Here is a 25,553-nt window from a genome sequence, read left to right as displayed (position 1 = left end):
CATATTTTCTTTTCATGTATATAATTGGTGTCCAACGAACTAGAGCAGGCAAGCGTCTCTAAATAGGCAATGGTAGAACTTTTATTCTGAAACTATATCCAGAAGTTGCCTGCTACGGCTCTTTGCGTCAACAAGCAATGTATTAGCCAAACAGACACATTTAAAGGGAAGTGTGTCATAATAGAAATCAAGTTTATGTTTGTTTCAGCGATTTGCTTTCTTTTGTTGCTGTCAATTTCATGTCCCCGTTGTGGTTGCTTTCGTTGTGCCCACGCCGTCAACAAGCACCGCAGGAAGTCATCGGTCGGTTACGCAATGCGCGTGACACTGACTGAGTGACTCCTGGTAGCTTTAAGTAACTAGCTCGCTTGCTAGCGCGCAAGGTGAGATAAAGCTCGCATTGCATCGTGACGAGCTGATCAAGTGTCTTCAAGTGTGCTACTGCACATATTCTTCGTATTCCCAATGGCGTCACTGCTAACAGCTTTCCGAAGAATAGCCCACGCTGGTTTACGTGAATATGCCCTGAGGACGGCAGCAAGTTGTGGTGCTTCGGGGCTGAATGGTTATAGGAGTTTCGCTACCGTCACCCAGCAGCTGAGGTAGGTCGTGAGACTCGCAGGCAGCGTAAATATCAGAAATATGGATGGTGCAACGACCCGGTTATTTTCTCTGTTGTCCTCGGTACATAAGTCATATTCATACATATTTGCTCACGCCTGCTAACAGTTGCCGCACCGGCTAAAACGAGTGTATTCTCCGATTAAGCTCTGCCGTGGTCACTCCACTCTGAGTTTTAATCTACAACCCCAGGCAAAAAAAAAGGCAATAATGATCGTCATAAAAATATTTATCTTTTGAGCGTAATTTTAATTAATAGTACATTTTTGTAGAGCAAGTAAAGGGGAAAAAATGGAATTTCAATTGAGGGAAGATTTGTGGAATCATCCGGTAATTTTCAGTTCTGAAACAAATACCTGCATCAGATTGAATTTCTAGTCGACAGGTAATTGAGTGATCACACTTAGGAGAGCTGTGGAAAATCAATTGGAAAAAATTATTGATCCAACACAAGATGCCAGTTGAAACAGAGAATCATTAAACTTACTACTCAAAAAGGTAGAACATCACAGAATATTGGTTGTTCCCACTTAACAGTGACCTGGTAGACCATTGAAGACTTCAAAGTATCAAGATAGGAAAGTTAAAGCTGTATGTCTTGAAAATAAAAGAAAATGCACTGACTGAACTTGTAAGAAACTACCTAAAAGAAATAAGATTCACACACCAAAAAGCCAAATGAAAGTTAAAATAAAAATAAACCTTCAGGCTACAATCATGGACTGTGGATGAATGTGATATTCAATAATTGCAAATCAAACAAGGCTTCGACCTGCAAAGTCATTTTTTCCCCCCTCAGAATAAAGCGAGTGTTGCTAAAAAAGCTAGAAGTGTGACAGTTTGAATTAAAAACAATGTTTTTGTGACAAATCTGTGATTTTTTTTTTCCTCCTCTCTCCAGAATTACAATTTTAAATGTAATTCCTCCTGGAGTGGTGATTCCATACTTTTTCCCAAGCGTACTACTAAAGTGGTTGCAGAACTTTTTAGAGCAAGTAAAGCCCCTTTAAGGTGGTTTATTAATGTATTGGCCAACATGAAAATCCAGTAAAGTAATACAATTAATCACAAATGAACTTGAGGTATATCTGCTTGAGAACAAAATCCTGATTATCCAAACAATGATTTATTTTTTGCTACAAAACAAGAAAATGTTTGATTAGGGAAAAAAGTGTACTATCCTGGTTAAAAATTATTTAAAGCCACTGTAACAAAATAGGGTGGGGCAATATGCTTTGACTGAGCATATTTGATTGCACAAAATGTCTATTCATCAAAAAAAAAATAGAACATCAAGCTAAAGATTAACATTGAACTTGGTTAGATGCTAAACATCCCGTTAAAATTTGACTCTATTAGACTATAAAACGATGTCAACTTTTTAGGAACACCTTGTACTATTTCTTCAGCAAGTACAAACCCGTGTTAGCTTTGTTAGTTGGCTGAACATGTTTTTGCTCCATCGCTTCTCATCACACCCGTGAAAGGAGTTTAGAGAGACGGCTGATTGTACGGTTGAGCGTGTTCTACTTGGGAGGTTGCTTGAACCTTGAGTTGATCTTGCGTTAAAAAGATTTGTCATGGGTGCTCAAGGCTGCAGCCATCCATCTCATTTTTTCTTTGGTGGGGGGGGCTTCAAGGTTACTAAGCAACTTGTTTCTTATCCTTTCTGTTTTTCCAGAGCGATAAAGCGTTTGTGGGGTTTACTTGCTAAAGCCTTGCCTTAAAAGGTCAAGTGCTGCAGGAGAGAATTTGATTCTGTCTGATTAGTGTTTAGTCGCGTTATGCACGGTTTTGTCGTCATGGTTACTAAAAAAGGTCACTGAGTTGAATACAATGAAGGGGTGGGGTTAAAAAAAAATGTTGTGATTGTTTTACTCGGTAGGGATGTGCTTAATGGTTTACTTCCGTGCAGGTCGGAAAACAAGGTGACGGTCCAATTCATCAACAGAGACGGCGAGAAGATAACGGCCAAGGGCTCTCCCGGGGACTCCCTGCTCGACGTAGTCATTAATGAAGATCTCGACTTTGATGGCTTCGGTTTGTAAACGGCCAAACTTAGCTGACGTGTATGAACGCTGCTTATACATGATAAAATAACTCATCATGTTTGGCCACAGGAGCATGCGAGGGAACGCTGGCGTGCTCCACCTGTCATCTCATCTTTGACGAGGACGTCTACAAAAAACTGGGACCAGTCACGGACGAGGAAATGGACATGCTGGATTTAGCATACGGCCTGACTGACACGTAAGCACACACTTGGTGTTTTTGATAGGACTTTTCCAAGTAAGTTTGTTTCAAATTGTGTTTTTAAACTTACAGATATACTTACCTTTTTATTTCTGTATTGAAATCACAGAGATCCACAAGTAACTTACAAAGTAAGTGAATGTCTCCTTTCCCCTGTAGATCACGTCTGGGTTGCCAGATCTGTCTGAGTAAGTCCCTGGAGGGCATGGTGGCTCGCGTTCCAGAGAGCGTAGCAGACATTCGACAAAGTCAAGATGGCTCTTCTTAGCAACGTTTTGCAGGAGATGCTCGGTGACACTTGGTGGGCTGCCAAAACTGTCATTTGTAGTCTAGAATGGACTATCAAAACAAAGAAGAAAAAAACTATGGCACATCCAAGGACTGGTCAGGCAAACGGAATGTGACTGACATGCTTGCAAAGCTCACTCAGCAAGTATATTTTTATTGTAATTCTGTCATTGGTCATCTTGACAGTTTGCCATCTTTTATGTAACCTTAGAATTTTATCACGTGATTGTACATAGAACACATTTGTGTATAGGGAAAACTGATAATAATAAAAGAATTAACCTTTGTAATAGCATAGTGAGCTGCATTTTTGTACATTGGGCAAAGGGTCATAAGAGCATTTGGAGGGTCAATTTTGTGACTTCACATTCAGGAACACCACACATGTTGCTTGTATTCTTGTGATATCAATCTTGGAGAGAAGAGTTTGATGGGCAGTGGTGAAGATTGAGCTCCATAACCATGCCACAACCAGGGCTAATAATGGCCACTGATATGGAAAGGAACTAAAGTGTAAACTCTCTTTCCCCCATTTTTTTTTTTTTTAATATATATATATATATATATATATATATATATATATATATATTTTTTTTTTTTTTTAAATCATTGAAATGTTTTTTTTCCCAACACGTATGACATTTCTCCAAGCGCTCGAACAGTCGGAGTGCTGACAGCTGAGGACATGCCGACATGAGCGTGACAATACATTTATGACGACATGTCCACTAGATGGCGTATTCACACTTTCACTGTTTTGAAATAATTCATTTTGGTCATGGACAATAAGTACACTACTTTTAGTCAGTTAACTACAAAGTACATAACGGCTATTCTTATCCCGATATTTCCTTTCCTAAGACAGCTGCATGTAAACTCAATGGTCAAGCTACTAGTGAATTTTGAGATTTTAGCTAGTATTCATCACTGGTGGGTGCGTTTGTATGTGCGTTGGAGGCAGAATCCTTTTCCATGCACTCTTGTTGAGTTAAGGACAATCTGTGGTCTTTCCTCAGCCAAGAGTTGGGGTGGGGACTCCTGCAGCTCTTTAAAGTACCCCATTTAATATGCTCTTTGGCTGGACACGCTTTGTGACTTGTCTCCTGCCGTTCATGTCTGGCTAAAGCGAGCGGCCTTGCGACGATGGATGTGGAAGGACTGCATGCTTGAGTCTGCGTTGGTGCAAGGGAGTTGGGGTTCGAGGACAAGCTGGAGGAGCTGGTTTCCATGGTCGCCAGCGACATTCTGTACTTCTGCTGAAACCCTGTCATTGAGGCATGCTTGCCTTTGTCTACATCCTCTTCATCATCGCCAGTGAGACCGTCCGTGCTCCCAGACGCACACGGCTGAAACTTTGCCATGTGCACTAATGCAGGCTCAGAGCGTCGACGCTGTCTGTGTATGCTGTGCAGGGAAATGGTGTCCAGGGTGCAGGAGAGGTCCACATCTTGGATCTGCCCGCCACCCTTCAGTGCCTGGTAGTTAGTATGCCACACGTTTGGCTCATTGTCCTGCTCATAGTCGCTGAAGGTGAGGACCGAGTCCAGACTTCCTGGTTTGGATCGGAGACGTCTGCCGCAAAAGCTCGGCGACCCTCCGCTGCTGGTATCCAATTCGTTCTCTAGACTGTCATAGGATGAGTCTGTCATCCACTTGTCTGAGGGCCAGGGAAATGTGACAAGATTGTGAGCGATCATCAAAGCAGACACAAAATGGTTTCAACGAGATGATCGAAACTACCGTCGAATCGTGTCTCCTGTGTGTTGAGCCTATGTGGTGAGTCTCCAAAGAGAGAGGTGTGCTCCTCTCCCACGATTTGCTGGCAGTGTTCTATCATGAATCTCACCAAGTCACAAACCTGCATTAAAGCACACAAACTCTTAACTGATTTTGGAAGTCACATAATTTAAGGTTATATCATGTTGAGATTACATAACTGGACTATCTTCAGTGCTTACTGAGTTTAGTTAAAAGTAGTAAAATGTAGTTTGCCATTCTAGCTAGTTATTGTTTCGGGATATGTCACGAAGCGAACTACTAAAAAACTTTAAATTGAAAACTATTTTTTAACAGGCCACACAGGGTGTTGACACGGGCCAATATGCAGCCCAAGGACCACCACTTACCTATCCCTTGGCTAGACAGTGAACAATGTGAGCCAAAGATGTTTTCAAAGCTATATTCAAGTTTAAGGAACATTATTTATATTTTAGAGAGAGAGAGAGAGAGAGCATGCCGGGAGGGCTGTTGTTAGGATTAGTGATTGGTCAGCAGTCAAGGTGAGAAAGCGAGAAACATTGACTCATTTTGTTTACATCAGGACCCATTAGAAACAAATACATAATTGACATCCTTAGCTCCTGCGCTCACTTGCCTTCCTAGTTCCTTCGTTCTCTGCCTCCGGGCTGCACAACGCTCCGGGAGGCCAAAGCATGCTGGGAGCGATGCATATGGCCAGGTTGAAGCCGGTCATCTGGTTCTCGCGAGCGTTGCCTCGAATAGCGTGCAGCACGGCCAGCACGTAGCGTAGTAATAAGGTGTTGTCTTTGGGCAGACGACTCATCATCCTGCAGGAAAAACAATTGCTCAATGTTGCTAAATTTAAACTTTTTCAAACTATAAGTTGACAAGCAGATGCATCTAGAGGTTGCTCTATTTCAATCTATTCTTCTCTTTTAACAACAGGTTGCTAAAACAAGGATTATTGGTTGAATGGGGTTGGTCGATGGTTTAACACACCTTTGTATCTCTTGCACCCGCTCCTCCTCCCCCTCTTCATCAACCAGCACGTCCATCCATTCTTCATGTAGCTCACAACACAATAGGCTGCCGGGGATGTTGCGCAGGAAGTCCTAGTAAACATCAGCGGCCAACCAGTGAGGGAAGATGTTGTTTCGATTAGAAGAAAAGAAAAAACAAAAGGTCAAGGTGACATTTGGACCATGATCGAGTTAAAAAATGCATAAACAGTGCCAAGATTAGAGTTCTTGTCTATTAGCAATAACAGGGATTAGAATGCAGATTAAGGACCCTCCGAACATTATGTCCTGCTAATGTGGATGTGCAGGAGGAGATTAAAGGCCAGGCCAGGCCAGAGATGTGGGTCACCATAACGGCTTACTTTGAAGACGCCGGCAATAACGAAGATGTGGTCCCGTGTGAGCGGTGGAAGGAACTCGCCAGCATCCAGTGAGTCCCGCAGTTCCCTGACGGCCCGAGCGCCCGCCGGGCGACGAAAGATGCCCCGCGTCCTCGGGCCTTCGTGATACAGCAGCTCCAGCATGTCCTGGTGTGAGAGAGCATCCATGATGTGATGTTAGGTTTAAAACAGAGAATTTATTGAAAAGGTATGTCATTTATGCATAAATAGAAACATTTGGTTTTGTTATAAGCAGACATCCATGTTTGAGTGTCAACACCCACCGTCACGGGTTTTGGTAGAGCGTCTTCGACACACACGGCACTGAGGGGACGGCCGAACAGGCAGCAGCCCTGAGAAGCGGTCCCCGTGGATGACGTCATCTTAGGGGAGGAACCTCGCAGAAAGGCCCAAGTGATGAGGGAGCGCCTTCTTTTTAATGGCTTCTGGGGGAACTCTGACAAAGACAGTAGTAAAACAAAGTGGTGACTCGTCAATAGAGGACGCTAGAGTGAAGAGGTAGGATGTACTGGCAAATTGTCTGAAATATAATTTCTGAATCTACGGGCAACAGCTTTGATGGGCTTTCCTGCAGTCAGCATCCCAACTGCATGTTCCCGTGATAAAACCGTGAACAATATTTGAGGGAAATTGTCTTTTGTGTCAATTGAGCTAACCCGTCACCACTTGCAGTTGAAGCGTTTCCTCGGGGCGGGATTTCAGGATGAACTGGCACCGCTTGTGCGCCTGCAGCTGCTCCGCCAGTCTAGCCCAGTCTGCGGCCTCTGGTGCCATAGCGCTGTGGGTCAACGTTTGTCGCAGGTGACTCATGTAGATACTGAAGGGGAACTCGTGACCTAGTGGTAGAGGAGAACCGTGACCACAATTGAATTTATTTGCAGACTGCATATAAGAGTACTCCTGATTACAAAGAAGAAAAAATAGTGGATGACTATGGAAGCGTTTGTGACCTTCAACACACCCATCTATTCATTTTTTTTTTTAGATTAAATGAGCAGAAAACAGGAATTCTGAATATGCAATGGAGATGACCCAAAGTTATTGACTAACCAATGAGCGGATAAGGCGTATTGTCCGTCTTGGAAAGGATCCACAGCTGGTAGTCCTTTGCATTCCCCTGAACACATTTAGGCCACAGTGATTTTTTTTAATAATAGATGACGGAGGAATTTTTAAAAAAATGTATGCAGAGGATTGTACAGTATCTATGAAGAGCCACAACTTGTATGCTACTCACAATAATGCCAAACTGCTGCAGAGCCAGTCGGATCACCTCATTGGTCGAGTCAGAGTTACTGACGGGCAAAGTTTGGGTCTAAATGGTAGAAAAATAATTACAACCAATAGTAACGAGTGCAAAATATCGTGCATATCTGTTGAGGTTTTGTTTTGCTTACAACAGCATAAGTATTAAGCCCCTTCCCATATACTCGGAGAGGGATCGTTTTTGGTTCTTCTTTCTCTTTTTCCTCTTTAATGCGACTGCAGAGAAAATCAAAAATGTTATACACAAACACGCATTGATGTACAGCACTTACTTTTTCAGGTGAGACAGCCATTTCTCTTTTTGTTCCGGTGAGCTGACAGGGACACGTCAAACCAAATTTGAAGCATAAATGTTTAACAAACAAATAAATGCCCTGTGTGTGTGTTTACCTGAATGTCACGACAGTGTTACAGGTGGGCCAACCAATGACAAAGCTCCTCTCGGGGCAGGTGCTTCCCTCACACACCTCCTCCATGCAACTTGCTGTCCACATTTCACAAACATGCGCCAGGGCCTTCTGCTTGAACTGGTTGGCTGATCTGATAATGTAACATGAAGGTTGTGTCCATTTGCCTCACGACAACACGCAAACTCAGGTGTGTGTTTACTTGGCTTTGGCGATCACCAGGATGTCTGTGAAGAGGAAGAGGTGTCTGTCCTGAGTCTGCATGCCAGTTTTCAACTGAGTGTGCCCATGTAGAAGGAAGAACCTGTCGGGCACTTTCAGGAAGGACTGGACCAACGAGCATGTTTCCGGGAACACGGGAACCGGGAGGCTCTCTCTGGAAGAGCCCAAATGACCACAATGCGTCCTCCAGCTGTTTATGATACTTCATTGGTAAATGAACAGAAATTGACAGCAGAAGCTTCAATACAACTCGTGCAGCAGGTGACTTATTATGAATCATTTCATATTTACAGCGGACACAGCAATTGTACAATCACAACTGTGTTGTAGTTTTTGTAAGTATATTATCATCGTTGGAGAAGTCTTACTAGCAAGTCTTTTCTTCTCTGACTACAGTTTATCACCAGTTTGAGATGCTTTACACAATCAAAATGAACTGCTTCACATAGGAAGAATTTTCATTGGAAGAATTTTACCTGGAAAGTGTCTTGGACCTGGAGAGAGCTTTTCTGATGACAAGAGAGGGTGCGGACTGACGCCGAAGACTTTGGGACTTCACCTGCTAAAACAGACACAAATATAAAGAATGTGTGGGATGCCGTAAATAAAAGTGTCGAGGTTTGTTGCAGGATTCAGGTCACACACAATGGCAATCATCTGCTTGAGATATTCTTGCGTGATATTGGACTGGTGGAACATTTTGAAATGACAAGTGCATTGGCGACCTGTTTCCCCTTTGCCCAACAGAGCAACTCAGAGTCCACTTTTATCCCAGCTCAAGGTTCCTCAATTCTGAATTAATAGGTCACATATTTGGGGCATTGTAATATTGTGAAATACTGTTGATCCAGCCGAATCACAAGGGAACAAACATTCCTCACAGAGCACACTTTATATTTAGTGCTCATAATGATTCTTATTTGTAATGACTTTTGAAATATGTTTGTCTAATTAGGTTTCTTACAATCCCCTGTATAGTAATTAATATTGTTATTATCTGTTAAGCTAAATCATTTATGCATTCAACAATAAATAGATTATGATTTTCAATGGACAGCAACAAGACTTTACAATATCTACCCGTCTGTTGTCGCTTTGTTCCGCACCCTGGCTCAGTCCTCCGTGTTGATGTTGCGGAGACATGTCATCCATCTGATCAGTGTCCAGCTGTCCTCACACGATCTAATCCCATTAATCAGATCCAGGAGGACAAAAAACAGCTCAATGCGTTGGAAGTTGCAAGAAACTTTCAGCCTGTCGATGAAGTAATACAGAGATATTAATGATATTCTAAATTGTCAACGCGGCCTCAATGGGGAAGGCTGCAAGAGCCACAAGCGTCTTGTCTTTGTGGATTAGCCACCTCTTAATGCTTCTGTACTCATTGCAGAGGCGGTGCTTGAATGCAAGAAAAAGTTGCCACTATTTTTAGAAGTTGCTCTCAATTTGTTAGAGCAAGACAACGCCATCGTAACGCTTAACATGTTCCTTTACATTTTGACAGATGAAACTAAGTGATTTAAGGGGGACAGTTGGAAGTAAAGATGGAATTTTATTGTACTGCATGTCATGCACATGACCTTTGGCGAGAAGTATGTACAAGTGCTTCTACTGTAGGTAGCTGTACCTTGCATAAGTATTTATGTTTCTGACGACTTATGAGCAGCCATTGCTGCAAGTTTTTTTTACTCCATAAAGGATCACATCCAAAACTTTTGCACACTCATCAGCCCTGGTGAAAGATTTGGTGTTTCAATGTTGTCATAAACGGTGACAAAAAATTGACTCTGTAGCGCCATCCAGAGAGAAATCTAAACATTCGTGCTGTCAAGCAAATAATTATATATATATATATATATATATATATATATATATATATATATATATATATATATAAAAAACTTGCAAGACCACATGATCACAGGGGGTACCGTTGATAAGAAAAACTGTGATCAAGTTAATCGATTGAGCTTTAGTGTCTGAGAAGTGGGCCACAAACTGGGCTAAAGCCAAATCAGGCCAGTAAGTGCGCCTTCCCCAAATTGGCCACCATCAGCCCCATTTAAATTGGATCGCTACAATGATGACTTTTCGTGATGTTGATAATGAGCAGCCTTGGGCGCGTCAGAGAAAAGAACACTTTTAATTCCACATTGAGAAAAGTATTGATTTATTCCATGATGTCATGTTTGAACAAATCTGGGTAGAACCCTAACACACATTTTAAATCCCAATAGTTTGGTTACTTATGTTACTAATTGCAGGAACGTGCACAAACATTTTTGGGGCAGGAGCTCAAACCAATAAAAATGGGCAACTTCACTTGAGACTTTTTGACTCACTAGTTAGATTGGGGAGAAAATTAACAGCAACCTTGAATTCATCCTAATGCATTTTTAATTGCTTCTTTTATTACAACACTAAATGCATTTGGTAAAAAAAGTAAACAAAGACAAAGGGTGTATCTGAATCAAGCATGTACAAGAAGTCATCTCTTGCCCTACTCGAACATTTTTTTTTTGCAGAGTGCATAACTGCATAAAAGTTTTGTAGTAGAAACATAAAATGTAAAAACATATTATGGCCAGTCCAAAAGAATCAGAACGAAAAGCGCTGAGATGTGGAAAAAAAATAGTAGCGATCAGCACACATACACATTTGATGAGGTAGGGAAGTAATGAGGTCACTGTGAATAGCGGGGGCGCTTGCTATTTGGCCCGTCAAACGCTCCATCTACAGGACTCCCCCCTCCATACATGGGTGACGGACCACCAGGAGGGCCCTGTGCTGTTGTTGACGGTGGCTGCTGCTGGGGCGCCGGCTGCTGCTGTTGCTTAGGTGACTCCACCTCCGCTCGTCCTGCCAACAAGCCACTCAGCGGATATCTGTCGCCTCGCTATGGTGTCGCAGCAGAAACGAATATGTTGGTCGTCAGATTATCATATTATTAGTGCAGTGTGTCAAAAGTTGTTTTGATCCCAGTCACCCAACATAATAACAGATCGGGGGGCTGATGGAGCAGTGAAGGAGCCAGAGAAACCGTCAGGTTTGTTCTATCTTTTTTTTTTAAATTACAAAACTTTTTCAATAATTTATTGATCAATACAAGCTGAGTCTACCTATCAGTAGGGCGGTTGTTGCATTAAGTTCCTCTCCCAAAACAAGCCCTCCCATTTATTAAAGCACAGTCGTGGCCAAATAAATACATTACCATGTTGCCATTTTCAGACATGTTTGCAGTAGCCTCTGGGATGATGGCGTTGCCCCTTCCACCCATGTTCACCATCTGACCCTGATTAGCGCTGGGCCCTGTCGGGGCCTGGTTAAAGCCATCTACACACAAAACAATGCAGGGTGGGTTGGTTGGTCATGTTCCCTGTGAGATTCATTTCAAAGGCAACCCCTCAGCCAACTAACTAAGCGTCATCTGCATTGATGTTTCTTCTTACAGAAGTCATTACATTAAATTTAGCTAAAGAAGCACCAGATGAAAAATCCAAAGAATTTTGAATTATCTTTGCATCTGTATCATGCAGTATAGATGATACTAGATTTAACTATCAGCCACCATCACTGTTACTACAGTTTTTATGTTGTCATGGACAATACTGTTTTTTCCCCTCCTTTGCTTTGCATCTCAAAGGGCTCCCAAAAACATACTGTACATGATCAAAATACAATTTTTTTATGAAGGAGCCATTTCTAATGCAAAACACACACATGGAAGGAACAACAAAGGAAGTAATCTTGCACCCGTTCTTGCATCAACCGCTGTTAACACAATTCTGGCCATACCTGCCATATTAATGGCTCCACGAGGGCCCAGATCAGCCACTCTCATTTCCTGTTCTCTCTGAAAAAGTCAAGAACAACTTTTATATGGACAACCCTGCTTTGGTGGAAATTTGCAACGTGCGGTGAACCGAGGACTTAAGAATACGGTAGAAGCAATCAATACGTCAAATCAAAACTATGGCAAAGTCACAATTGAGGAAAATGTGCTTGAAACTGTTTTTTTTTTTTCTAAAGGCAATCCTATGTTGATGTGTGATGCACAAATACAAATCTCATCTGTTTTGGCTTTTAACAGTTTTGGAAAATGAAGCTTCAAAGATGCTTAATGAACCAGTTATTGTATTTTTGACTCATCTAGATGGCATTATTGGTTTAAAGGAAGAGGTTTAAAATAGCAAGTCTGTGCTTTCAGTCAAATGCTGACCAGAGTGCCATCTAAAGGAGTAATAAAAAAACACAACTGTTTCATAAAGCATCCTCAAAACTTCATTTTCCCATCACTGGCCAAAATATAAATATATCTAAGTGTAGGTTTTTGTGTGTTTGATGGCATGACTATGTTGTTCTTACATTGTCCTGGTAGGCTGGTTTAAATGTATCTGGTTGGCGCCTAAGCTCTTCCTGCTCTCTATGTGTTCTCATCATTTCTTCCTCTCTGCGTCTTCTCTCCTCCTCATGCCTGCGGAGACGCACATGTTAAGGAAAGAAGAGCCACTGTACACTGGTTTGTGCCAGTTAAGAAGGGCTGCCAAGATTAGCCAACTACGTAGTCACAACCAGTCAACAATCAAATTAGTCAACAGTGAATGCTAACTGGAATTATCAATAGATTCCAAAAGTTAGGGCACATTTCACTATTATGGTATGTAAGCAAACATACCTCAACTCTATCTGTTTTCGTCTGTGAAGCTCCTGGTTGCGCAACTCCTCCAATCGCCTGAGCTCCTCTTGACGTCTCATTAGATCTGGAGAGGGTGGTAATGTTAAGGAGGAGTAGCAAGTGAGAGCATTCTAATAACTGAATGGACTAAAAAGCTTCCACTTGCAGTAATTAGCTAAAACAGTTCAAATGGATCCTACCATGCCTCATTAACATGAGCTGATGTTCATGTTTTGCTGACTCCAGTTCGGCTTCCAGCTTCTCTTTGGCTTCTTTAATACTTTTGTCAATCTGATCTCGCTGCTGTTTCACCAACTCGTCAAGAGCTTTCCAGCGAGACGAATATTCAAACTCAAATGTTCCCGGCTGAGCGAAATGCGGTGTTTGTGATCGTTCCCTGATGAAAGACAAGCAAACTCTCCAGTGTTTCACATCACCAAAATCTCTTATAATCAACCAATCCTTTGACTCACTTGAGGTACTTTGGAGTTATTGAGAACATCTTTTCAGGCAATCCTTCTACATCATCAAAATGCTCTGTGGGCTCTACAATGGCTGGGCAGGGTGTGCTAAGGAGAAAGGCAAAAACATACATGTTGAATCTTCTGTCATACTGTGCAATGCCAATAAAGATTTTAATTCTACTTTTGTCCATATTGCACATCATTTCATACCCCCCCCCCCAAAAAAAAAAACCCAACCATACGCTGTTAGCAGCAAGGCGCCCTCTGTGCAGCGTTCCAGAGCTTTACGTGCGGCCGCTTTGCTTGCAAACTCCACGAAGCCTTTACCAGTGGGCCGCCCACGGTCATCCGTCACAACGATAGATCGTTCCACCGGGCCAAATTGAGAAAAGGCCTGGCAGCATAAGATGAGTCAATATTATTATTACTTATGAGCTTTTGTTTTGTCTACATTACCTGTTCCAAAAGCTCATTCGTGACAACAGGTAAAAGGTTGCGCACAGTGAGTGCGGCACCATGTGCAGCAATGCGGATCCTGATTGGTCGATTATTTAATAACGTCCCATCCAGCTCGGCTTTTGCAATCTCTGCAAGTGTACGGCTCTCCTGGAGGACAGAAACAAAAAGGTCAACAGTGTCCTTACTTGAATGGAAATATTTTTACTGTATACTGCACTGTATAAACATGAAAACCTCACATTCTAATAGCAATTATATTCAAATCAAACAATGAAACAACACGGTAACTATTTACTTTTATTAAAGGTGTAAATTTTAGAACGGATCGTGCACGATACAATATTAGACTGAATATGAAATAATGATTTATTTATGAAATGTGTACATACCAAACGAATAAACCCGAACCCTCGCTCTCTATTGATAAATACTTCGGCTGTATTTCCATATTTAGCAAATAAATTGATGAATTCCTCCTCGGGTAGATCCAGCGGCAGATTGGAAACAAAAAGACGCGAACGCTGCGTGAATATTTTCTCGCCTGGCTTCCTAAAACTTGAAATATCAAGTGTCATTTGCACTGGAGCCGGAGCGCTTTCCACCGCGGCTTCTTTGGATCCTTCAGCCGCAGACAACTGCTCAGCAGGCGCCGCTGGACTGCCTTTGTTGGTCGGCGTTTGCTCGTCTTCTGTAGCAGGGGAATTTTCGCCACTTTTAGGTGGTGGCGGTGGACTGCTACTTTGCGGGTTTGCTAACTGTACGTCTTGGTCAGCCATAGTTAAAATTAATCTCGCTAACGCAGTATAAATTAGTAAATTGGAGAGGTAAACAGCTTGAATGGCAATGGAGAACTTAGTTTCAATATGGCGACAGATGCGTGCGCAACTTGTTACCGGAAGTAACCGGTATATATGTCCGTCTCCGTACAAATAAATCATTGTTGACCGGTGTGCTGAGCACATGACGTATAACATGACGTAAAAATATATTAGTTTTAGTTTATTTTAATTTTATTTTAGTTCTGGTCATATTTGGAGATTATTATCAACCCAAAAAAAGCAGATATATTTGCTGTACATATAACATTAAACTTTGCAACATCTTTTATTAAAGGTCTCTCTTGATTCGAATCCACAAATTGTAATTAACAATGATCAAAACAACAAATAATTAACATGGTAAATCGTGTTTAAATTGTTTTCTTTTAAGTTTCTCAATTGTCCCAAATCAAAATACTCTATCATACAGATCAGTGTAATTTATGAGGATAGAATTGAACATAATCAGTAAATTTATATACTTAAGTGTCTGTGCTGTGTTTTTGCACTCACAATCTGCAAATGTCAGCCTCTGTTCCCAGGGGTATGGAATATTTAATATTCCCCTTCAGGTTCTTTTTAGCCATTAGTTTCTATCTGTGGTCCGATGTTAAAGGGAGTCATTATACTTAATTATTGCACTCTTGCCCTCTCCTCAAATCAGATTTATAATCCAGTGAGGACTCAGCATCATTAACAAATCTCAAAACTGGAGATCGTAAGAAGCACCAGAGCTCTGAGAATGACTTTCTCTGATTCTTAATATATAATCTTTATTGAAGTCTGGCCTTGAGAACTCAATTCAAGTTGTGCACACAATTAAACAATGAGTTTAAAAAAGTTCCTTCATTTATTATATCTTTTATTTCACAAGTGATACCTTCACTGTCCAGATGAAACTCCAGAGATCTATAATTTGTGGCACAACAGTTGTTTAATGTTGGTTTTATTGGGGCATGTAAACGGGAAAAAAAAAAGAATTTGCAGCACAACAATCCAGAACATTGCCCGAGGATGTAAGTGGAAAAAGAATCAAAGGCACCTAAAAGGCTGATCTTCAACAACTACTGATCTCAATTCAGTGGTAAAAACCAGGTCATACAGTCTGTTAACCATTTCAATGACATCTCAGTGAATCAAAGCACTAATGCCCCAAAGGTGCACAGAGATCAAATGAAAAGAGAGCTTAATGTTGAAAATGGAGCAAACTGAAATTGGAGATGGACGCAAAGCTTTTTTTTTTTTTTGCAAGAAAAGGCCAGCAGTACCATAAAAATAGATTACATTGTACTGTATTTCGGCTTTTAGAAAACATGCTCACAAAGTGTGACTCAATAGTCAAGGATGTTATTTTCTCTCCTCTTGCGCAGTATCAGTGAAATAGATAGCGATTTATAGTTTAAATTTTGCTAAATTATTCAAAGACAACCCAACAAACATTTTATAGAAAGGCCTAAAAGAAAATGTGCCTTTTACAAACCCGATGATGGGGATTTCCCATTAATAGATTCCATACGTGGAACTCTGACAGGTAAAACCTGACTGTGCAGGTGAAACTAACGCTGTGACTTAAATACTAATACAATACAGAATTTAAAACAAGTACAGTGCGTACGTGCGGGCGCAAAGACGAAGTGGTCGGTGACGTCACGTAACAAACGTGTAGAGTTCAGACGCAACACGTCCATTGTCAAGGTGGAACGCGTCAAATTACAGAGATGGGGTGTTTCACTTATTTTCTTGATGAGAGGCAGTGAAATGTTTTTTTTCTTTCTTTCAAAAGACCTCACCTTGAAAGGCAGGGGGGCATCGCTTCGCAGAATTCCCTGTCAACAAAAATGAACTATCTGACTGAGAAGTTTGCTCACTCCCGTTACGATGACGTAAGTAATTCACACACTGACGTGATCCCACATACTAAGATTTTTTTTCCCCACCCCTTGACAATGATACTTTTCTTGTTCAATTAATCTTAAAGATGATCTCATTTGCAAAATGATGGATTAGTTCAAAATTTTAAAGCATGGCGATCGTGGGCAGCGCACAGTTTTATGAGGATAAGTATATACTTTCACTTGTGCACTGAAAAATCAGCAATAATAAGAAACATACTAAACGATTGTCAATTAAAACCAAGTCATCTTTTTAAAGGCATAGTGTATGTATGCTCATCATTACTTATGATAGTTGTGATTTCATGTAATTCTTTTGTTTCTCTTGTTAGTCCCCAATTGAACCTAAATATCTGCGGTGCAGCAACTTAAACATGCCCCTGCTCGCCACTGAATTTTTCAAAAGCGAATTACAGTTGTACCTAGATGGCTTAACCACTGAGTAAGTAAACCATAACAAAGATGAAGTCATTCATCTGACAGAACTGTAACTGTGGGCTAACTACTGATTCTCCCTGCAGGACGTGGGACTTAATAGAATATGGTCATTTTGATTCCAATGCCTTTATGGTGCTGTTGAAAATGTGGCAAAGCATCTTATACAAAATCTCCCAAGAGGTGCTGAGCGTTGTGTTGCCTCAGGTGGAAGAGCACGCCCAGTTCCTAGTGTAAGCCTCCTGCCTCAACCCACACACAGTACAAACACAAGCCGGGGAGAAGCAGTCAAATCTAGACAATTGTGTTTTCTCTCCTTCGTAGGGATAATTGTGACTCTCCGCAATGGGCGCTCAACTACTCCTGCGTGACCGTGGATGATATCCACGCATGTATTTGGGACTCGCTTCTGCTGGCTCTCAAAGACACAATCAACGCCAGCGAAATTAGGTCTCAATGCGGCGAGCACTTACTGGAGTTGGTCGCTACAAAGGTGTCCAAGACTGTGAACACAGCACTGTCCGAAATCTCATTGCAGCTGGATTCGGCGCCAAACCTGGACGTGCCTCATCAAGTGTCTGAAATAGGTGAAATTACATTACAATCAATCACGGTTCTCAGAGACTGCTTGGAAAACATGAGGCTGGCGCGTCGCTATGGATTCGAAGAGAACTGCGCGGACAGCGATTCATCGGAAGATGTAGCCAACTTGCTGGTGGCTCCTCTTCCCACTCCGGTACAAGCCCCCGGGAAGGTAGAAATGCACCTTCACGTTCAGAAGCCCATTGAGGTGCACACAAAGACAGGAAACATTTGTCTTCACCCGCCAGCAGAAACATGGACAAAGAAAGAAAATATATTTTGTACTGTGTTCTTGTGGAAGCTGATGGACCATATTGCTCACTCTAACGCCAAATCAGTGCTGGAGATGGACATTGACTGGATGTTAGCCAGGCTAAAGAGCACTGTTGTAGAAACACGTCCAAACCACCCACAGAACATAGGCGACTTCCACATTGACATCTACAAGGACCTCTGTCAGGAATTTGGATCTAAGGAGCGTCTATATTTTTCAATGGTGTGCTGTCAACTTGTATTTGTAGAAGCTCTTGCTAGGACTTTGAAAAACCATCTCCAGTCACCAAAAAAGAAGGACTTTTTTACTACGGTTAAATCTTTTTTTAAGAAAAGGACCGCTAAAGTCTCTCTGGCCGGTGAGCATGGACGGGCTAGCCTGCTGGCTCTTACCAACACCAGTGACTGCTGACATAGGACCAAGATGGAAGCTTTCTCAATTGTGCTTCCAAAGAGAAAAGCAAAAAAAGAGCAATGCTTAAAAGGGTAGCCTGACGTCACTTTATTGGGTCAGCAGCTGAATCCATAAATACTTAGTGAGATTGCCCTCTGAAAACTGCTGAGGATTAGGGCTGACTGTATCCTCGAGAAGTCCCACCCTGTCTGCTGACATTTCCGTGTGACAGTGAAGGTGTGAGGAGGAGGTTGCAGGGCCAGCACAGAGCTGCTGTGGATCATTCTAGTCTGCTTTGCTTGGTAGCAGTGTGGTATACGCGCTTTACACATAGACAAATAAAAACCACACACGCTCTCCTTAGCCAAGCCTTTTTCACAACATTGGATTGACTCGCAGAACCATGAAAACTATTCAGCCTCATCGTCCAATTCATGTGAGAGTCCTTGTAGTCGTGTGACGGCGCCGCTGTGGGTCGGCGCGTTAGTGAAAACTGTGCCCACAAACTGAGGCGTTCCTCTCAGAATGTGCTGGATAACTGTGCAGGAGCCTGACATCTCGATGCGGAAGCCAGAATGCCGTGGCTCCTTTCCTGCTTGTCCCGCGCTTGAACTAAGCGGGGATGCAAAGAACTGTTGGAAAAAGACAAAGACAGCAATGACCACGTATTTGAAATAAAAAGAACAGGGTTAAGAAACTGAACTTCATTGCCAATGCAATGTGAACAACAATTAGGTAAGAACATCATTTTAGTGCGTCATACTGTAACGCTCAATACACTTATCGTCCCTAAAGTTAGAGACATCTCCTTAATGGGCATACAATCTATTCAAATGTATCACAAGAACTCAAACAATTTAGTTTTTACAAAGATAATTGTGATTCATTCATTCAAAGAGGTGCTGTATCCATTTAACAATAATGTCTGACATGATTCACTCAAAGAGGTGCTGTATTCATTTAACAATAATGTCTGACGTAGTTTGCAGTGGCCTGGAACAGGACCGCACCATATTTTTTTTTCTGCTCAGGTATCTGAATCAGGTAATTAAAATATATATTTTTTTTATTCAGATTTAGCTCTTGAGCTTGTGCAAGTGTCTACATGGTTACAGAACATAATGCAGCTAAAGAACTCACAGGTTCTCCTGTTGTCGGATCGATAAAGTCAGCCCAGTAGCCTGCGGTCCACAGTGCAAAACACATCTCCTTAGCACCCGTCATAAACTGCAGAGAGGACAAAGGACAGTGAGAATCTCCTCAGACATCTCATAGATAAACCTCAAATTGCTGAGTGTTAAAAAAGCAACAACGTGTTGATTTCATCATATTTACTTATGAAATTTGTATTGTCCCGGTCAAGCTAGCGTAAAGCACCAGCTAAGACCCTAATGAGGACAAAAAGTTGATCCACCTTTAAAGGTTCCACACAAAACCTCAAGACTCACTTTGCTGAGTAGCTGCTCTCTGTCTGGCTCCACCTCCTTGCAGCGACCGCTCCTTTGCGAGACCGTCACAACTGTGATGGAAGTGTTTGGGACTGTCGGGAACAAGAGCTCCAAATCTGGCAACACAAGTATTATACATTTAATAATTTACGTACCAGCATTTTATCTGAACTATTTTGGTAAAACTCAAATAGAAGCAGCTCTCACCTTTCCTTAACAGCTCAGGACAGGAACTTATGGAGCAATCTGTGTCTGTTTGATTGAAGTACTGCTCAGCTTTGTGGAGGCGCTTGGATATGGGGCCCAGTTTCCCCTAACGAGCAACACAACCAGAGCAAAGTTTCAATGCAAGTGCTGATAGACAGAAGGAAACAGTAGTTTCAAATTCGGGTTGTTTGCAGGTTTAAATTAGCCAAACTTAAAGAATACGTATGTGACCTTTTGAAGAACAATGACCTCTCATTCACTAAATGTAGTGAACCCCTGCTATTTGCGGGGGACAGGGAAAAGCGAATATCCCCGAGTACGTCACTGTATAATCATTAGGGGTGAGTGGTGAAAATTGGCCTAATATTAGATCTAGTGTAAGGTTTACAAAGAGCGCCCTCACATAGTGATAACTGATCCATTAATGATTCTAACCTGAAACTCATGAACAAACTGGGATAGGATGAACTGTTGTCTTTCTGTGCTGCACGGGGCCGTTAGCACATCAGGCAAAGTCCTGCCGACTGGCGATTTTTTCTTCTCTTCCACACCGTCCAGATGGCTGTCAAACCCCGCATTGCCTGGTAACTGGAAGCGTTGGTCCTGAGGTCCGAAAGGTCCCATGTTTTCATCGGGCCACACAGTTCTCGGGCCTGCAGAGATAATTATGCATATAAATTTAAGTCCAACACGGTGAATTGCTAGAAACATTCTAATTCTCTGATATTCTCAAGTCATTTATTGAATCAGTAATTGAAAAATAGAGACAGTTGACGTGACACTGCATGGAAAGTTGGTAGCCTCATGGACATGCAATGGGATAGGTAGTTTTCACCATGTACAAAAATTGTAAGGATTACATGACAACTTCAAAATCAATTATTCTTTACTTTTTCCACTAATGTGCAAATTAATACATTAAAAAAATACACAATATTTTAAACATTCAAAAGGTGACATTAGCTAAAAAAAAGTTCAATATTTAGAAGCATACCTGAATCTGTATGCGATACAGATATGTAAGGTTCATCGGGATTTGCAGTAGAGAAAGTTCTGACTCTGGACACCTTCAGAGCCGCTAATATTTGCCGACCTAGGGTCTGAGATCGGACCAGCCGGCCTCCACCGCACAAGACCTACAAAGTTCCAAAAGCATCACATTAAAGGTGACTTCATCATAAAAATCCACAACACACTTATGCATTTTACTAGCTGGTTCAAGTCAGGCTTAGTTTGACAGTTCAATGAAGTCAATGTTTATATATGCTGATTTCTGTTCGCATTTCTAACGATAAGCTCTAAATAAACAAACGACTTCAGTATCATCACTTCATGCTAACCGGATGGTAGTTAACACATTTACGAGAAGCTATAAATGTGTTACTTACTGTGCTGGGCATCGCTGGGAGTCAACTTCTGCCTTCTTTATAAACCGCCTGACCTGGTCGAAAACAAAAATGTAATGCAATGGACGTATAACAGCATACACGAGTCATTTAGCAAGTGAAAGTTGGAGCTAACTGGACATGCTAGCTAAGGTTCGTTACCACACACACACGCACCCACAGTAGCTGACGCAATGATGTGTTTACGTAATTATTGAATTTTACACAGGCGAAAACAACATTAACTTTACAAGTCTTACAACTTCGACAGACAGCGTCTAATGGTGTTGGAGATTTGGAAAAAACATCGATGGAATCAGCTGATCTTGTTTTGACATTTCCCCATTTTAATCATCGGAGTATGTAATTCAAGTTTAGAACGCATGATCGGAGAAAACACTAATTTTTAATGTTTTACAACACACTGTGCTATCTTCGAACTAAATAATTTAATTTAAGAATAAAGTACACAGTGTTCTTACCTGGTCTTAGCGTACGACCTTCGCAAAACAACTACGGAAAGCAACGAAGGACATGCGGCGCACGCGCTCTTTGAGCGGCGTCAGCTGTCAAACCCTACCACAAGATGGCAGCAAAGAATATATAATTCTGGATGGAGATGTTGGAATTTTATTTTATCTATCCATCCATTTTCTATACCACTTGTCCCCACGGGGGTCGCAGGCGTGCTGGAGCCTATCCGAGCAGTCATCGGGCAGTAGGCGGGGGACACCCTGAACTGGTTGCCAGCCAATCACAGGGCACACAGACGAACAACCATCCGCACTGCACTCACACCTAGGGGCAATTTGGAGTGCTCAATTGACCTACCAAGCATGTTTTTGGGATGAGGGAGGAAACCCATGCAGACACGAGAACATGCAAACTCTACACAGGGAGGGCCAGAGGTGGAATCAAACCCGCACCCTCCTAACTGTGAGGCAGTCATGCTAACCAGTGCACCACCGAGCCACCCTGATCAAGGCATACTGTTAAAACATGAGTTGATTTCAGCAACGAAATAAAACTAGCCTCTGTTCCTGCTCTTGAAAATTGCAGAAACTAACATTGCACCAAATATGGCAATGGCAGCTGTGGCAGAAAGGATACAAATGTCGAAATGTGTCTGGAGGTGCTTGCACCTGACGCTCATACAGGGAAGTCCAAAACGCTCCGAGTACTATCAGAGCTGCTGAACTGTGCAATGAGGCCTTCCCCTCAGTTGGAAGCCTCAGGGCAGCGTTTGCTAATGAACTCGGAGTGTGTATGTGCACTCTACAAATCATGCATATGCATCAGGAGCCTCTGGGGTTGTTGTCATGGTTTCAGCACCAACAGACGGCTGCTAGCTAGGTCATAGCACATTTGGAACTACTGTTTACAGTTAATTCTGCGCTCCAACGTCTTTTTTCTGAAAGACACTCCTCTAAGCATTAACATATTGTGAATCCAAACCCCAAAAAAAAAAAATGCTGTAATGGTAGTTTCTCCTGCTCCCCGTTAATAATAGAAGGTGCAAATGTCAGCATTGAATACAATCCCTGAACTATAAGTCACTTTTTTCAGTGCAGTGGGGTACACACATTTGGTAATAGGATTGCTCTCTGACATCGTAATAGTATTTTTGAAATAATAAAAGTAAAGTCACGATTGCAGCGAGTCGAAACTCTGGCCATATTTATGTATTGGTGAAGCGGACTTGAGCAATGCTATTGGTACAAGCCATCTAAAAGAAATAATGTCTGTGTGTGGATATGAGACATAAAAAAATCAAAGAGAAATAATTGACATCAGGGAGTGCGGAGGAACAAATTGTGCAGGGACACTTTTATCATCTTTATTATCTGGAGGTTTATCCTGTGATGTGGGTAGGTTTAATCTTTTCCACTCATCTGAAAATGTTCAAGGCTGAAAGTGACAAAACGTTAAACCTGTTTGATATCTCCAATCGCAAATTCAAGCCATAGAGCATGTGATTATTATTATTATTACATTCTTAATTTCTGCTGCATGTAACCACACATAGGTCACATTTTATGGTATTAAAGATCTTCTCCTCTCTTATTGCCTGCTTCCAAATCTCTCCTTCCTGCTGACATGTCGCCTTGCAGTGAGGATAATCACATCACAGGAAGAGCTGAAGGCTGCAAGAAACATTTGTATGAACAATCTTCCACTCTCAAGTACTTCCACTAGACATTGAGTATGTGACAATATCTACAATTGTTGTTGCGCAATCAAAGAGGTCCATTTGCTCCACACACATCAAACTCTGTTGACATTTTAGTAAAAGAACCAATACGCCGATCATTTTAATTACATTATCTTCGCAGTTACTCTCTAATACCCTGCCCTATTGCACACTCAAGTGCTAAGTGAGGGGTGTGCGATGGTTCAATAGACCAATAAAGTTCGTACATGAAACATGCCTGCACAGCACCAAGGAGGTAAAACAATTAGAAATGAGCCTGAAGAAAAAAAAAAGACGAGTGTAATTACACAGGAGAACGTGGTAATGTTACCAGACAGCTGGAGATGCTCCAAAATGGAGAGTCATAGTGCAACAGGCCCTCGAGGCTGATTCAGCTCCTCACGCTTGGCTTAAACACACCAGCATGATACCACGCTGAGGGGCAACAACACCTTTGAGTACAATAATCAGATGGCCAATGGTTGCATGATAGAGACAGAACATGCAAGAACACAACAAAACACACACGTTTGACCTTTTATTCTCTATGTTTATTTTTGTCGCATTAGTAACTAGCATCTAAAATCTTACTGTTAATTGAAAAATAACAAAGTCAAGAAAGAGCTGAATGATCTTGCTTGTACAGTTATTTTAGTGGAATTTGAGTTTTAGGAAGCTCTTGTTAATCTGGAATTTGGCACTTGCACCTGCACTATAACCCCCACTTTAACCTTAAAGTCACGAGCCAGTGTTAATTAACATCGACTGAAGCGGCTCACCTCACACAAAGAGAATGAGCAAAGGCTGTGAGTCCTTTTGTGTTTACAGCAGCTTTGCAGCAAGACAAGGTGAGAGGAGCTGACCGCTCACCATCAGACAGGACCAACTACCCGGACGAGCAATGACCTAATTTCGAGCATTATCTCTTATCTGGTCATGTTAACATCAGCAGTCCGTGTGCTCTTTTGCGCACCCTGCAGCTGTTGGTCATGACAGGTGGCAAGAACATCACCAAATGCCAGTGTATGGCATCACTATACACTGGCATGTATAGTGATGCTGGTCCGCGTTCTTTTCATTGTAAATCTATTTTTTTTTTTGGTGCAGAGTATGCCTCGTGTTCATTCACTCATTCATAATGGACTAGACGCACATTCCAAAATTACTAATGTACTACACGGCGGAAATCATCATGGATAAGGTCACTTGAACTATTTTGACTTGATTGGGCATCCTTTACAAAACAGCTTCGATGCAAAAATGTACTCTGTCTCACATTGGATACATTTAGCCAAGTAAAAAAACAACTTGGATACATTTAGCCAAGTAAAAAAAAACCCCAAAAAAAACCACTTCATACAGCATTACCCCCCCAAAATCATATTTCACCATCTCACCGTCTGAACGATCTTATTCAGTAGATATAAAAAGTCCACACACCCTTGTACAAATGTCAACACACCCTTGTTCAAATGACCCTTCTAATAAGATTTTTTTGTCATTCGGGTCAATAATTTAAAAGATGATTATTTTCATTCAAATTTTGGTTTCATTTTTCATTGCACAAAAAAGGTCAATTCACTGTGTTCTGTCTACCGTTTTACTTAGTACTAGTGTCCAAACTCTTTTGTCCATACATAGCCTATTGTGTATCTGGAAAGTCATTTCCATCGATCTATTTTCTGTTCCACTTATCCTGTTCAGGGTCATCAGGTAGAAAGCCTTTAATTGTCGGTGTTTTAGTTCATCACTCATTCACATGTTATAAAATTAAATAAATAAACAAACAAACAAACACATTTATATATGAAAACGATTTGCAAAGAATTGAGGAATTTCAAACTCAATTCACCATTTTACACCTAAATTTAGAAAGATGATACCCTAAGCTTACATAACGTAAAATGATTTTGTCACAGTCATTAAAAACTGTTAATTTAGAACAACTGTGGCATTAAGCTTACATTGGCTATCAGTATAACAAATTTATTCTACAATGGAGGTAAACAAAAAGGGCTCTTTACTCGATCAATAGTTCCCCTTCTGCTTTCCGTCTAATCAATAGGTTTATCCACTTGAATCTTCCCCCAACCCAGCAGCCTTGTGCATTTTA

General features: G+C 41.5%; 4 protein-coding genes and 1 long non-coding RNA gene across 6 annotated transcripts; 2 read left to right on the top strand and 3 right to left on the bottom strand.

Moving 5' to 3' along the window:
* Positions 1 to 135: 135 nt before the first annotated feature.
* fdx1 (ferredoxin 1) lies at positions 136 to 3,457 on the top strand. The gene is made up of 4 exons (XM_049752272.2): positions 136 to 602; positions 2,537 to 2,661; positions 2,742 to 2,871; positions 3,034 to 3,457. Exons 1-4 carry the CDS (start codon positions 466 to 468, stop codon positions 3,140 to 3,142), a joined length of 501 nt encoding a protein of 166 aa, XP_049608229.1. The 5' UTR covers positions 136 to 465; the 3' UTR covers positions 3,143 to 3,457.
* Positions 3,458 to 3,727: 270 nt separating this feature from the next.
* Positions 3,728 to 9,977, bottom strand: LOC125987785 (rho GTPase-activating protein 20-like). 2 transcript variants are annotated; one of them, XM_049752259.2, is made up of 15 exons: positions 9,298 to 9,977; positions 8,694 to 8,776; positions 8,198 to 8,371; positions 7,979 to 8,128; positions 7,861 to 7,902; positions 7,720 to 7,804; positions 7,560 to 7,637; positions 7,373 to 7,439; positions 6,979 to 7,158; positions 6,586 to 6,758; positions 6,284 to 6,448; positions 5,902 to 6,014; positions 5,537 to 5,729; positions 4,903 to 5,020; positions 3,728 to 4,819 (listed from the first exon to the last, which is right to left on the bottom strand). In XM_049752259.2, the coding sequence occupies exons 1-15, from the start codon at positions 9,367 to 9,369 to the stop codon at positions 4,077 to 4,079; spliced, it is 2,436 nt and encodes an 811-aa protein (XP_049608216.1). In that variant the 5' UTR covers positions 9,370 to 9,977; the 3' UTR covers positions 3,728 to 4,076. The 2 variants fall into 2 exon arrangements, with proteins under 2 accessions (XP_049608216.1, XP_049608215.1); XM_049752258.2 differs by having other exon boundaries at positions 8,694 to 8,779; positions 9,298 to 9,974.
* A 393-nt stretch (positions 9,978 to 10,370) lies between these two features.
* On the bottom strand, positions 10,371 to 14,708 carry pspc1 (paraspeckle component 1). Its single transcript, XM_049752271.1, has 10 exons — positions 14,205 to 14,708; positions 13,813 to 13,962; positions 13,599 to 13,750; positions 13,366 to 13,461; positions 13,093 to 13,289; positions 12,893 to 12,977; positions 12,583 to 12,691; positions 12,013 to 12,070; positions 11,429 to 11,550; positions 10,371 to 11,113 (listed from the first exon to the last, which is right to left on the bottom strand). Exons 1-10 carry the CDS (start codon positions 14,589 to 14,591, stop codon positions 10,901 to 10,903), a joined length of 1,569 nt encoding a protein of 522 aa, XP_049608228.1. The 5' UTR covers positions 14,592 to 14,708; the 3' UTR covers positions 10,371 to 10,900.
* A 1,543-nt stretch (positions 14,709 to 16,251) lies between these two features.
* On the top strand, positions 16,252 to 17,188 carry LOC137840081 (uncharacterized). The gene is made up of 3 exons (XR_011086515.1): positions 16,252 to 16,516; positions 16,858 to 16,967; positions 17,047 to 17,188. It is a non-coding gene; the product is annotated as an uncharacterized lncRNA (long non-coding RNA).
* Positions 17,189 to 18,293: 1,105 nt separating this feature from the next.
* Positions 18,294 to 21,834, bottom strand: mmadhca (metabolism of cobalamin associated Da). The gene is made up of 8 exons (XM_049754447.1): positions 21,732 to 21,834; positions 21,253 to 21,305; positions 20,859 to 21,000; positions 20,300 to 20,517; positions 19,865 to 19,970; positions 19,658 to 19,773; positions 19,350 to 19,436; positions 18,294 to 18,841 (listed from the first exon to the last, which is right to left on the bottom strand). The coding sequence occupies exons 2-8, from the start codon at positions 21,262 to 21,264 to the stop codon at positions 18,620 to 18,622; spliced, it is 903 nt and encodes a 300-aa protein (XP_049610404.1). The 5' UTR covers positions 21,265 to 21,305; positions 21,732 to 21,834; the 3' UTR covers positions 18,294 to 18,619.
* Positions 21,835 to 25,553: the final 3,719 nt, after the last annotated feature.

The sequence above is a fragment of the Syngnathus scovelli genome, chromosome 2 (assembly GCF_024217435.2).
Source record: "Syngnathus scovelli strain Florida chromosome 2, RoL_Ssco_1.2, whole genome shotgun sequence".
In the NCBI taxonomy this organism is placed as follows: domain Eukaryota; kingdom Metazoa; phylum Chordata; class Actinopteri; order Syngnathiformes; family Syngnathidae; genus Syngnathus; species Syngnathus scovelli.
Note: the sequence above shows the minus strand (reverse complement) of the source record. Positions and strands in the feature narration are given on the sequence as shown.

Excerpts from the sequence above, each read along its gene's own strand:
- fdx1 (XM_049752272.2), top strand. The coding sequence starts at position 466 with ATGGCGTCACTGCTAACAGCTTTCCGAAGAATAGCCCACGCTGGTTTA. Across the intron at positions 603-2,536 it reads ACCGTCACCCAGCAGCTGAG|GTCGGAAAACAAGGTGACGG; the intron begins GTAGGTCGTGAG and ends ACTTCCGTGCAG. Across the intron at positions 2,662-2,741 it reads TCTCGACTTTGATGGCTTCG|GAGCATGCGAGGGAACGCTG; the intron begins GTTTGTAAACGG and ends GTTTGGCCACAG.
- LOC125987785 (XM_049752258.2), bottom strand. The coding sequence starts at position 9,369 with ATGGATGACATGTCTCCGCAACATCAACACGGAGGACTGAGCCAGGGT. Across the intron at positions 8,372-8,693 it reads AGGTCCAAGACACTTTCCAG|AGAGAGCCTCCCGGTTCCCG; the intron begins GTAAAATTCTTC and ends GGGCTCTTCCAG. Across the intron at positions 7,903-7,978 it reads AACACTGTCGTGACATTCAG|CTCACCGGAACAAAAAGAGA; the intron begins GTAAACACACAC and ends TGTCCCTGTCAG.
- pspc1 (XM_049752271.1), bottom strand. The coding sequence starts at position 14,591 with ATGGCTGACCAAGACGTACAGTTAGCAAACCCGCAAAGTAGCAGTCCA. Across the intron at positions 13,963-14,204 it reads GGTTCGGGTTTATTCGTTTG|GAGAGCCGTACACTTGCAGA; the intron begins GTATGTACACAT and ends TCTGTCCTCCAG. Across the intron at positions 13,290-13,365 it reads ATAACTCCAAAGTACCTCAA|GGAACGATCACAAACACCGC; the intron begins GTGAGTCAAAGG and ends GTCTTTCATCAG.
- mmadhca (XM_049754447.1), bottom strand. Across the intron at positions 19,774-19,864 it reads TCCTGAGCTGTTAAGGAAAG|ATTTGGAGCTCTTGTTCCCG; the intron begins GTGAGAGCTGCT and ends TTGTGTTGCCAG. Across the intron at positions 19,437-19,657 it reads GAGAGCAGCTACTCAGCAAA|TTTATGACGGGTGCTAAGGA; the intron begins GTGAGTCTTGAG and ends TCCTCTCTGCAG.